This window comes from Quercus robur, chromosome 10 (assembly GCF_932294415.1).
Source record: "Quercus robur chromosome 10, dhQueRobu3.1, whole genome shotgun sequence".
In the NCBI taxonomy this organism is placed as follows: Eukaryota; Viridiplantae; Streptophyta; class Magnoliopsida; order Fagales; family Fagaceae; genus Quercus; species Quercus robur.
Window position 1 is genome coordinate 616,631 of NC_065543.1, and position 11,891 is coordinate 628,521.

At 36.1% G+C, this 11,891-nt stretch overlaps 1 protein-coding gene across 1 annotated transcript; it reads right to left on the reverse strand.

Annotated features, from left to right (window-relative positions):
- Positions 1-289: 289 nt before the first annotated feature.
- On the reverse strand, positions 290-8,466 carry LOC126703646 (guanosine nucleotide diphosphate dissociation inhibitor 2). Its single transcript, XM_050402674.1, has 13 exons — positions 8,211-8,466; positions 5,650-5,712; positions 5,452-5,535; positions 5,234-5,341; positions 4,961-5,133; positions 4,070-4,181; positions 3,845-3,925; positions 3,692-3,754; positions 3,480-3,581; positions 3,184-3,308; positions 1,304-1,514; positions 1,149-1,223; positions 290-637 (listed from the first exon to the last, which is right to left on the reverse strand). The coding sequence occupies exons 1-13, from the start codon at positions 8,295-8,297 to the stop codon at positions 587-589; spliced, it is 1,335 nt and encodes a 444-aa protein (XP_050258631.1). The 5' UTR covers positions 8,298-8,466; the 3' UTR covers positions 290-586.
- Positions 8,467-11,891: the final 3,425 nt, after the last annotated feature.

Genomic DNA, 11,891 nt, shown 5'->3' on the forward strand with positions numbered 1-11,891 from the left:
CTCTCTAGTTTTATAAATGTCAACAAGTAGAACTATGTGATTTGGATTTATTTTTTTAAAATGTCATTACGTAATGGACAAAGATTAGCTATAAACTTGATTGTAGCCACTCAATATGTTTTTGACCACATAAATTAGTACTCCAAAAGTAGTGAGGACTGAGGACCATCATCGCTTGATTATGGAAGAACCTAATTTTTCCTTTGGCAATTGACAATTCCTATTAAGACGCAATGCTATTGGTAACCCACACAAGGCAGATAGAAGAGCCTCCATCCATTTTGGGACGTTATACAAATGCTATTGTAATTAAATTAATAAGTTTCATTTGGAAGCTGCCACCACAAGTGAGTAGTCAAATGCACATCATAAATCTACACATCAAGTTCCACCAAAGTACATATGAAACAACACATTTTTATCATATAAGACATAGTCTATGACGGAAAGAGAAAACAATCACAAGTCCAATGCCACTTCTGTGACTGGCGAACTTTTAACACTCTTTTTTGATTAAGTGACAGGCAACTTCAACGCTCTCGAAGGAGGTTGGAACAAAGCAGAACTGTCAAGTGTTCCTCAATCCTCACTCCTCTGCAGCACTGGCAGCACTTAAATCCACGCTGAGGTCAAGAACCTGCTCAAAAAACATCAGGTCAAACATGCAGTTCCAGCGATTTAGAGAAACAAGCACTTTTTATCTGTAATCATTTTTTGAAATAATAATTTTTAATTTCCACCGGAATGATTTTTACAACCTATTTTCTAGAATCCTTTATATTATAGGTAAGAGATGTATCATATTGGACAGTATGGTGCAGACTACGTATTTTGGCCTGATTGGAACCAAGGTAGCCTTCCATGATTATTCCTTAGAGCAAGTAAATCTAACCTTGATCATGTATCATTTCTAGTAGTTCAATATGAAGCTTTATATTGACATTGTAATTAAAAGTTGTCATTGTCTTGGTCCTTTGTTGATGTAAAGGTGCTCCCTTTTTATGGTAAACATGTGTGTAGTAGCATCATGAATTATTAAAATAAAAGATAATTATTGAGCATGTCCTTGAAATAATTTGGACATGGCAGGATGACTTATAAAAGGAGAAGAACCAGTAGCTTGGCAAGATTAAAAAAAAATTCACTACCTTCCCAGTTATCATGGTATACATGTTGAGTACGTCCAAGACAGTTGACTCGAAGTGTGTTGTTGCATCATAACTCTGCAAACATGATGATCAGACTTGTTCAGCTTGCATCAGTTAGTAAAAGCGACAATGTAAAATTGTGGAGATCAACTTACTGTTGATATAAAGCAATTGTCTAAGGTCGGTTCATTGACTGGTTCGTATCTGTCATAAATATCAAAGAATATCTCATCGACAGGCCCTAGAAGGTCAATTCCTGCCTTAAGTTCAGTCTCAGGATGATCAGTCTCCGCCTCTGTTGAAACAAATGCAATAAATTTTCCCTTTGGAGCAACGTTGTGAGAATAAGAGCAACAGAAAAGATACCTGCTCAACCATAGAAGGATGACAAAATCAAGCTCCCAAGAAAACATAAGAGAAGAAAAGGAGCACCAGAATAAATAACTAATGACAAGCTATTGCTCTGATGGCATCTGGGAGTCTCCAACATGGTCTTGTTGCAATACCTTTCTTCTTTTCCTTTTTGGTGGTTTAAGGAATAGTAAAGTGGTAATAGTGCGGTAGTAGGATGAAGTGTGTACAGTACAAATGCTCCTAAAGGCACTCCTTACCAGTAAAATATGGAGAAAAACTAATACACATCAAATCACCTAGAACAGAGAGACAAAAACATTTTTGCATGTATAATCACACAACAAAACCATAACAATTAGGAGGAATTAGGCACCACATCGATATGAAATTATACAATATTAATTTCACAAAGCACTAACATAGACAAGCTAGTCACAGAATTTTTCCTGCTGAAATTATAGTTGTTAAAACATCCTTAGATAGACATAGTGGGACAGAACCAGGGATTTTACTGACCACTTAGTGAATAACACCAACAGTGCTCTTATGAGAAAAACCAATTGGGAAAGTGGAGAGGTGTTTCACCATAGTCATCAAAAATGATAACAATGCAGAAAGATCAAGTCCTAGTAGATTTGAAAAATCATCAAGCGTACTTCCTTTTTGTTTATTGGTAAGTTACACACACCCATTGAGTCTTCAACCTACAACCTCACCCTCCACCTAGCAAATTATAAGGGAAGGAGGTGCCAGCAGCCAACTGCTAGAGCTCAGTGGCAAATCATCAAACACACTTTCTATCCTTGTTCACTATTCCCATTTAAGTAATGAATAGATTGTAAAAGATGGAGAGTGAAAGGATGGCTTGGGTCCAGCAAGCTCCAATGAGTTATCATGGTTGAAAGAGATACAAGGGCTTAGCCGGCCATACAAAGGGTAAATTGCCAGAGATAAGTCAAGGATGTTATCAGAAAATATGTCAATGCTGTTCACAAATGCCGAGGCCAGTAGAGATGTGCGTGTGTGCTTGTGTGTGTGAGTGTTTATCATGCATGTATATATGTAATTATGTACACAAATATATTAATAGATTAAAAGGTAGGTTTGGTCCCATCCTAAACAAAGGGGTTGAGTTCGATATGATTGTTGACTACATGGAAAAAAATGAGTAAATGGTAATTATATACCAGGCTCATTGATGACCCAATCCAAACCTGCAATTTCCCACTAGCAATGAATCATAATACTGTCTGATTGATTGGAATGTGGTAAGTACTAAGTTCCCCTACTAAAAGTGGTGGGTTGCATGTTTGAAAGAAAACTACTCCTAATCAAAATTATTTTCACTCTCCTAGCTTTTGTTTCCCCCAAATCCCAGTAAAAAGGTGGACTTCATCTCTGCTTTGCATCGGCTTCTAAGCTCAACTTTTAGCTTTTATGTACAACTTTTTAAAACCTCATTTTTTCCCACTTTTTCTCTCTCTTTTCAAGGTACAAGTATATTTTAGCACACTTTCAGCAAAAAGCTAGATAAGCTATTCCCAATTGAAAACATCATCACCCAGATTAGTGATGGATACCCAGTTCTATTTATCAGATTTGTGCTACATATGCATTCCTATATGGCAAAAACCTAGCAGATATGAAAGGATTAAAACAGAAACGCAGTATTGGAACTCACATGTCGGATTTGCGACCCAACTGTTTCTGTGGCAGGATAACCTGCACTGAATGAGACTCATTGGTGTTTGGGATTGGGTGGCTCATTATGGCAATTGCCCTTGCAACCCTACCAACCTTCCTAACCTGTTGAAATGCAAAGAGATTTCTGTTAAGGCATGGAAAATTCAATGTCTTCTGTATTAAAAGACAAATTTTAGGTTCCATTATAGAAATCTTTTCCAGAATTCACCATTTACCTCAGAGAAGTTCAAAAAAGGAAAGAAAATGAAGGGGTGGGAGTACTAAGATTATTACCTTGTTGGGCAAGTATGAAGGATCACAGACAACTTTTTTGCACCTAGCAGTTTCCCCTTCTGATGTGACACCAAGAACTTGACCTACCTCATTGAACTCCACCTGGCATTCAAAGTCCAATCAAAATCAGCATCTAACCCACAATCTCATATACACCAGAATATGGCAAGTGCAGCTACAAAGTGTCAATACAAGATATGAAGCACATGTACCTTACACTCAGGTTTGTTCAACATATATGTCCCACCATAAACAGCACTAAGTCGTGCAAATGCCTGAGGGACAAATCAAATTGACATCAATTGACTAACCAAAACCAAAAAAATTTTTTTTTTGGGAGGGGGGGGTGGGTGTTAGAATGAGACCTGGGGGAGCTCTCCCAATCCATACAAAGGATAAATGTATGGTGATCCTCCTTGAAAACGTGCAAGAGACTCCGCATAAAGCTATGACATGGTTTACAGAAACCAAAAAATAATTAGTGCAATACAAAGCTGTTGAGACTCTCAAAGACAATAATCCAGATTTAAAAATAAATATAAAAACAAAACAAATAGAAAGGAGCTAAATAAACCCCAGGCAGTTTTCACCTTCATTCTCTTTACGGTATCTAGTGCAGGTTCATCAAGGTAGCGATCATCTCTATGAAGTGCTAATGCATGACCGATAAAGTCCACAGTGTTGTCATCCAGACCATATTTTCTGTGAAAATTTCAACAGTATAATAAGTAAATGGGCTATTGGTGCTCACTAGGTTCAGTAGATGAGTACCATCAACAACGCCATCATTTGAGATCACCTTTCCTTTCTTTGAAGAGATTAAATAAATAAAAGAAAGCATGTAAACAGCGGTAAACAAGAAATTAAATTTAGGCTAAAGCACACTTTCGATCCCTAACATATAGCACATAATTCAATTCTATCACTAAATTTCAAAAGATCCAAGTTCACCAAAACTGATGACCATGCCATCACAATAATTAATGGTGTGGCTCATTTCAACGTTTGCCTCATCATCCAAATTTGTAATGACAATATTATAAGCTTTATTGATGAAATGACTACATTGCTCAAAATTAAAAGTTTTAAGTACATTGAAACTTCTTTAGGGACTATCTTGGACTCGACTGTATATTTCAAGGACACAAAGCATGGTTTGGCCTTAAATTTATTAGTTCCACTTAACAACTTCACATTACACATTTATTTGCTTAAATTAAATAATTCTACAAGTTTCAGGTTCAAACTTATGTGTTTAAAAACATAGATGAGCTCTAATTCTTTTGGGCATAAAATTTACATTTTATAAAGAACTACAAAATGCCAAGCCACAGGAACTAAAACTCAATTATATTCCCCAACTCCAAGGACTTGATTTTTACAAAAACATATGGAAACTGCCTAAGCTGTACATTCAAATATTAGAAGACAACATGCAAGACACAGAAACCTGTACAGCGAAGGCAAGAGCAAGAGCTTACGCTATCAGTTCTCTAGTTGTCACTCTAGTCAAGTCCATCCCGTCATGTGTTTTGGGATCGGTCTCATTATAATCTTGAACATAAATGAAGAACTTACGAGCACGGCGCTTTTCAAATATACCCATCAGTGGGGATTTGAGTGCCTCCATATCAGTTGCTGGAACCTTGTGAACCTATAGCCATGGATTTACTCACCAAATCAAGTTAAGATCAAATAAATATTTAAAAGCTAAGTAAAATGCATTTTCCAACATCTTAAGAAAATTATTATACCTTTCCTTTATTGTAGACAAAGCTGCCATCAACAGCTTTGAAGTACAAATACTTAGTAACATCTGTATGAATGAGGACACGAACAAGAGTGCCATTTGCCATCATAAACTAGCCAATCAAAAATTATTCAATACATTAGAAAACTTGTATGGCCACAGGTGGTGAACAAACTAGTTATAAGAGATAAAGAAAGATGACAAAAGAAACTGAACACAAACCTTTGGTATCATGTCAACATTATAATCCCTACTTGAGCCCAAATGTGCCGGAGGCTTATCATTTCCCCTGAACCTCTTCCAGAGCTGTAAATTAAAAAATAATAATAATAAGCAGTCAATAAATACTCTTCAAAAAAATAAAGAAGCAATAATAAATTGCAGACTTAAAATGTGACTTCAAAATTTTTCAAATGAGACCTGAATAAGATTAAGTGATGTTGACTCTCCTCCATAATAATCATTCCTATCCATGTGCAGAACCTGATTCAAAAGATACAAATATCAATTACTTTGGTGCATATGACAAAATGATATTTGTCCACTGCTTTAAACCAACAGTATAAAATATAATTTCTACAAAAATATGATCACACAGGCTGTGTGCTAGAAGCAACATTGAAAAAATTAAGTAACAAAGCAAGTACAAAAATCAAGCATATCAGGTAAAGAAATGAAAGAAAAAACACCCGAAGCATTTGCCCAAGCACGCAAAGTAAAAAAAAAAAAAAAAAAAAGTAAAAAAAGTAAAAGCTAAAAGCTTCAACTCATGAATCAATCTTTCAATCCCTTCAAAAGTACGTGCATTCCGTTCCCTCCAAATGAGCCACATAAGACAATGAAGTTGCCTGACCAATTTGCTATAAGCTCCACTACACTACGCGGCATAACCCAATGAACCCCAAACAGTGTACACACCATATTCCACAACTCTTGAGCTACTTGGCAGTGTAGGAGTAAGTGTTCAACAGTCTCCCCATTCCTCTTGCTGTCTTGCTTATGCAACACCGATCCATCACCACCACTTTTCGCCTTCTTAGATTATCAACTATTAAGATTATCCCCAAAGCCACTGTCCAAATAAAGAAACTAACCTTTGGAGGCACTTTTGGTTTCCAAAAAGCTTTCCATGGAAAACAAACAGAGTTTGTGGGTCATAAGGCTCTAAAATAAGAACGAACATTGAAAACACCCCTAGGAGAGAGTTTCCAACACATTTTATCCTCCCCACTACTTCTCCAAGATCCTGAACATATGAGGTCCATAAAGGAGGCAACCGATTCTAACTCCTAATCTTGAACTGGTCAAGTGAACCTGATGGTAGTTTGCCTCCGATGACGATAACAATTCAGCCACTGAAGTGTCCTTGTTACTAGCAATATTGTATAATTCTGGGAAGCTACTTTCCAAAGGAAACCCTTGACACCAAGGATCTTGCCAAATTTAATACAAGAACCATCCCCCACCTTAAAGATAATAAAAGAATAAAAGTCTTCCCATCCCTTTCTGATATATTTCCATAGACCAACCCCATAAGGCCCCTAGAGCACCAACTCCCCCACATGCTACCATATTTAGCTTTTATTACCCTTCTCCACAAGGCATTCATGTCCATAGCTCCACAACCATTTCCCCAACAGAGACTTATTAAATAAAAACAAATTATGCACACCCAAACCCCCATAATGAACTGGTACACAAACAGTCTTCCACTTAACCAAATGATACTTACTCTTGTGCAAAGGTACAACAATATGCAACTTTATAAGTTCTCAAAGCAGTCCAATAAAATTGATAGTCATGCAGAAGGGATAAGCGATAATGTGGACTATTTGGACTGAACGGAATTGGCGTTCCTTTGAGGATACTGAGAAATCTTTGGTTCAGTTGTTAGATTTATGCCATCGGACCCTCTTTGATTGGTCTCGGTGTTGGGGTCTCTCGGATTGTTCTGCACTTATGGATTTTCTTTTGTCTCTTAGAATAGCTTAGTGACTGTTTGTTACTTTTTGCTTCTTTTTATTCTTTGTTCACTATTTTTCCTGCTATTCCAGTTTCAATAATATTTTTTTCTTACCTATCAAAAAAAGAAGAAGGGATAAGCAATATTCAGGCTGAAGATTGCCTCCCTTCTCCTCTACTCATCTATGGTGAAAAGGAACTGCGGAATTGACAAACTTACCTCACAAACAACAAATAGACTTCCTAGGTAGTCCACCTTTTTTTCACCTTCTTTTCAAATAAGTAACATCCTAGGTAGCCCACTTTGATGCAAGTTACTGAGTTGACAACCTCAGCACAATTGTATTTTAGCTGCGACACGAGGTTTGTTAATAAACCCATTGCTTGCTAATAGGAAAACTATTACAATTAGAAAAGAAAAATAATAATAAGGGAGCAATCACAGTCCCCAGGTTAAATTTTTAATGTCTGCTTAATTTTGTTTGTTTTTATTGAAATGGGTATCTTGCATTTAACATCAAACCCCAATATTATAATTTGAGTAAATAAAGTTAATAAATTGTTTAGTCAGGCTGTATATTTCAATCTGATTTTAAAAAGCTGGTGTTTAAGCTGGTTACAATTATGGGTTGCAGATAGCTCAGCTGGTAAAATCCCTTGTTGCCAAATGAGGGATGATCTGGGTTCGAATCCCACAAACACCAAAATCTAATTGGTGCCTTTACCTAATAAAAAAAGAGCAACCATCATCTAATCCAAAACAACACTTTCGCTTCAATCGCGTTGGAAAGTAGGAAAGGATCAGACTCAGAAATGACAAAAATCCTTATCATCGACGATTATTGAAAGTGCGATAACAAAAGCCTGAATCATAGAAAGTAGATCCGATATCGATGATCAAAATCAGAAATCCGATTAACCCCCAATTGCGATCTTAATTGAAGAAACCGAGCAATAATATAATAATAAGAAATGAAAGAATTGAGAGAGAGAGAGAGAGAGAGAGAAAAAAAGAGAACCTTGAGGCCGTCAACGGAGAGAAGACCGCTAAGAATGCATTCCTTGAGACCAGTACCCAACACTACCACATCATACTCTTCATCCATCGCGACGAGATTCCGATCTCAGATCCAAACGCAAACACACGGAGAGAGAAAGAAATGGTTAGGGTTTTGAGTTTAACAGGTCAATGAACGATGAAGATTTTTTTTTTATATATATACTACACACACTGAGCCAAGTTATTCGAGAGAGACATGGAAAAAAAGATGCTTTGTTTGTTGATTGAGGAAAAGCTTTTTATATGTATTATTATTATGGGTTATGGGTCATGGGTATATGGGATGTTTTACTTTTGACACCGAGCCACTGCTACTTAATTTTAATTCATCATCAGGATCTTGATTATTATGCTTATCTTTTTTTTTTTTTTTTTTTTTTAGGGAGTAGGGACACACATTTTTACTATTAATGGCTTCTTAAACATCTTTACCTACCCGATTTTTCCTTCCCTTTTCCTCTTTTTTTACTGCTTTATTATGCTCATGACTTTCCATTGACTGGACTCTGCCCCAATGGCCCATAAATGTATGAACAATTAAACCCACACATTTTTGTTTGGAATCCAACATGTACTTCAATCTATATGCCAACAAGCCCAACGACCCCTTCCAAATAATACAAATCTAATAATAACTCAAATTATGCTCTTTTTTTGTTTCAATCTAAAACATTTATGCCTTTGATGAAAATAACTCAAATGATGTTTGAAAAAAAAAATCAAGTCTCAATGAGTCAATGGAAATACCCAAAAAAAAAAAAAAAGTTAGTTTGAAGTTCTATATGGTATATGGAAAAAGAATACAAGAATTCATTTGAAAAGCCTTAGTTTTTACTTGTTTAGTAATGAACCATGGAGGGTGTGTTGTTTTAGGTCTAAATTGATTAGGGAATGTGAAATCATTAGAAATATGGGCATGTTAAGTACCTTTTAAAAATAATATATACAGTGAAGCTCAAATATATGGACAAAGCTTGTATATGCTCTTTTCTTTAGCAAGACAAGATACAAGAGTTGTGGTTTGGAAGGCATAAATGGGATTTTGGCAACCTTTCTTGGGCCTCATGATTAGTATTATAAATACGTTTGAAATGCTTACAAGCCTATAAGAGATATACAGTGCATAGACTGAGTTATCCAAATGGTCTCACTAACCTACTAAATAAAAATATATTTGTCATCAATCTATACTCAAAATATTATAAATGGGTTTGGAGAAATTCTAAAACCCATAAGTCCATGAATAACCCATTATATAGCAGCCAAAAATCAAGTATAAATTTTCTTATATTTTATGGGCATGAGGTTGTTCCTAGTAAACCAAAAATCCTCATAAAATGCCACATTGATCTTAATTGTTGATTATATTCTTGATATGTCATATTTAAAAGATCTAGAGGCTATCATTTCACATAGAGAAACAAGCCAACCCATAACAGACCAACCAAATTATCTTATTCAACGTAAATCCATATTAATTTAATATCCTTAAAAGCCCATTACCACATTTAGTTGCTTCCATAACCTACTATCCAACACCTAGAAACAAACTAACCCATTTTCACACGTTATCTCTCTTAACTTTGGGGGCATAAAAGAGTACAAGAGCAAAGGAAAAAGGGGAGCAGAAAGCACATTTTGTAAAGAACGCTAACACACAAAACAATTTGGTGTGTATTGGCTTGCTTGTGTTTTCTCCCTCGTGCATTACAAATGTGAAATGTGATAGGGGACTAAGATTTGTTTGTAGTAGTTGTAACTTGTAAGTCATACTTGCTAGTGTGAACATTCGCCATAATTTATTGCATGTGCTTTGCATTAGTTTTGGAAAAGAGATACAAATCGATTATCTTTATCTTTATAGACATGTGTAGATAAGATATGTTACTATCCCTTTCAATTTGACTACCCTTTTTTATTACTAGATGTCCTTATATGACATTGCTAAATACTTTTATTGTCTTGGATTTTCTGCTAATATACTTTACTTAGGTTGTGATGAATATAGGGTTGTTAATGAATTAAGTCGTTCATAAACAACTTGGTTTGGTTTAATAAAAAGTTTGTTCATGTTTTTTTGTTTATAGATTGTTGATGCCCATTTTTGCAAATTTGTACCCAAAAACCCATGAAAAAGAAAGCTCAATAAGAAGCAAGACTCAAAAGCTCATACAGAGGAAAGCCTAATGAAAAGTAAGGCCCAAAGGCCCACCAAGAAGACCAAAGAGCAAGAAAGGTTCAAAAGAAAGAAATGCAAGGGAAAGCGATCTGCAATTGAGTACAAATCTGCAGCAGAACACAGATTTACCACAAAATATAGTTCTTCAGCGAAATGGCTTTGGTAGATCAAGGCCAATTGCACCTAAGACCTTTTTGATCCAATCAATATTATTTGGCCCACAAAGGCCCAAATCCTTTTGTATAAAAGAATATGTGTGAAAACTAATATAAAGAAACACGATGAAAAGAAACAAGGAACAACATGAAGTATCAGCAGCAGGAATTGCATGAAAGAAATAAAATCCAAACCAAAGGAAATGACAAACATAGTAGGAAATGCATGAAGAAAAAAGACAGAGACACACAAAAGAACGAAACAATACTATTTTGCTATAGCAAAAACAACACAGGAACGAAAGAAGACAAAAATTGAAGATAGTGGAGTAAGCACACAAGGGGCAGAGTACCACCAACTTGTACCCAACCAATACAAGGGAGATGGCCCCATGATCAAGGGCATTCAGAGGGTGTGGTTTGGTAGTAGGGGGAAAACAGCTCTATATTTGGTTTCTAGTCGTGACTTCTTTTGAAAAGATACCCTACTAAGATGGTATCTTACCCAAAAGAGGTCGTAGATGGCTGGGACCATCTAATGCATGCCATAGAGGTAGGTGGTGAGGTAGCCTAATCCTTATTCATTTGAACCTAGAGGTAAAAGTATACAGTAAAAACAAACAAAATGGAATTTTGTCATGAAATGAGTAGTGGTGCAGCAAACGTATTCTGAGCAGAGGTAGTGGTCAGGCAACCAACAGGTTGGTGGGCAGTCTTGAAGGAATGCCCACACCAAGCCAAAAACAGTTGGTAAAGCCTTAGGGGTAAAAATGAGAAATTCTATTGAATCAGTTCACTATCAAAGAAAGAGGTAGCCATAGATGAAAAGGGAGGCACTTAGAAGGGGAGGCAACCAGAGAAAGGGACCTAAGAAAAGGAAAGATCCAAGGGGGAACAACCCACGACAAGAGAGCATTAAGAAACTAAAAGCAAAAAAAAAAAAAAAAAAAAAAAAAAAAAAAAAAAGTGGTAAAAAAAATGGATAAAACATGGCAGGAATAGGGGCATGCGTCAATAGACTATATTTTCCCTCCCTCTTAGCAAACTCACTCTTTGGAATCCCAAAAGTAGTGACAAGTAGCCACTTAGGCCCATTCTCCAAAATACACAACTTTGATAGCAAAAACTTATGACAAGGTTGTTCAAGTTGGGGTTTGGGTTTCCTTCTTGGTTTACATATTCTATGGGAAGATTCAATACTTGATCTCGATCTCAAATATATTTGATTTCACTCGTTAGAACTTATATCTGCTGTAGCACGTTTTTATCACGTTCACTGCATCAATTGTCCTGCTAGGATTTGTTT

Coding starts and splice junctions, on each gene's coding strand:
- LOC126703646 (XM_050402674.1), bottom strand. CDS start 8,297: ATGGATGAAGAGTATGATGTGGTAGTGTTGGGTACTGGTCTCAAGGAA. Junction 4,182..4,960: donor ACAACTAGAGAACTGATAGC/GTAAGCTCTTGC, acceptor AAATTTTCACAG/AAAATATGGTCTGGATGACA. Junction 3,926..4,069: donor ATACCGTAAAGAGAATGAAG/GTGAAAACTGCC, acceptor ACCATGTCATAG/CTTTATGCGGAGTCTCTTGC.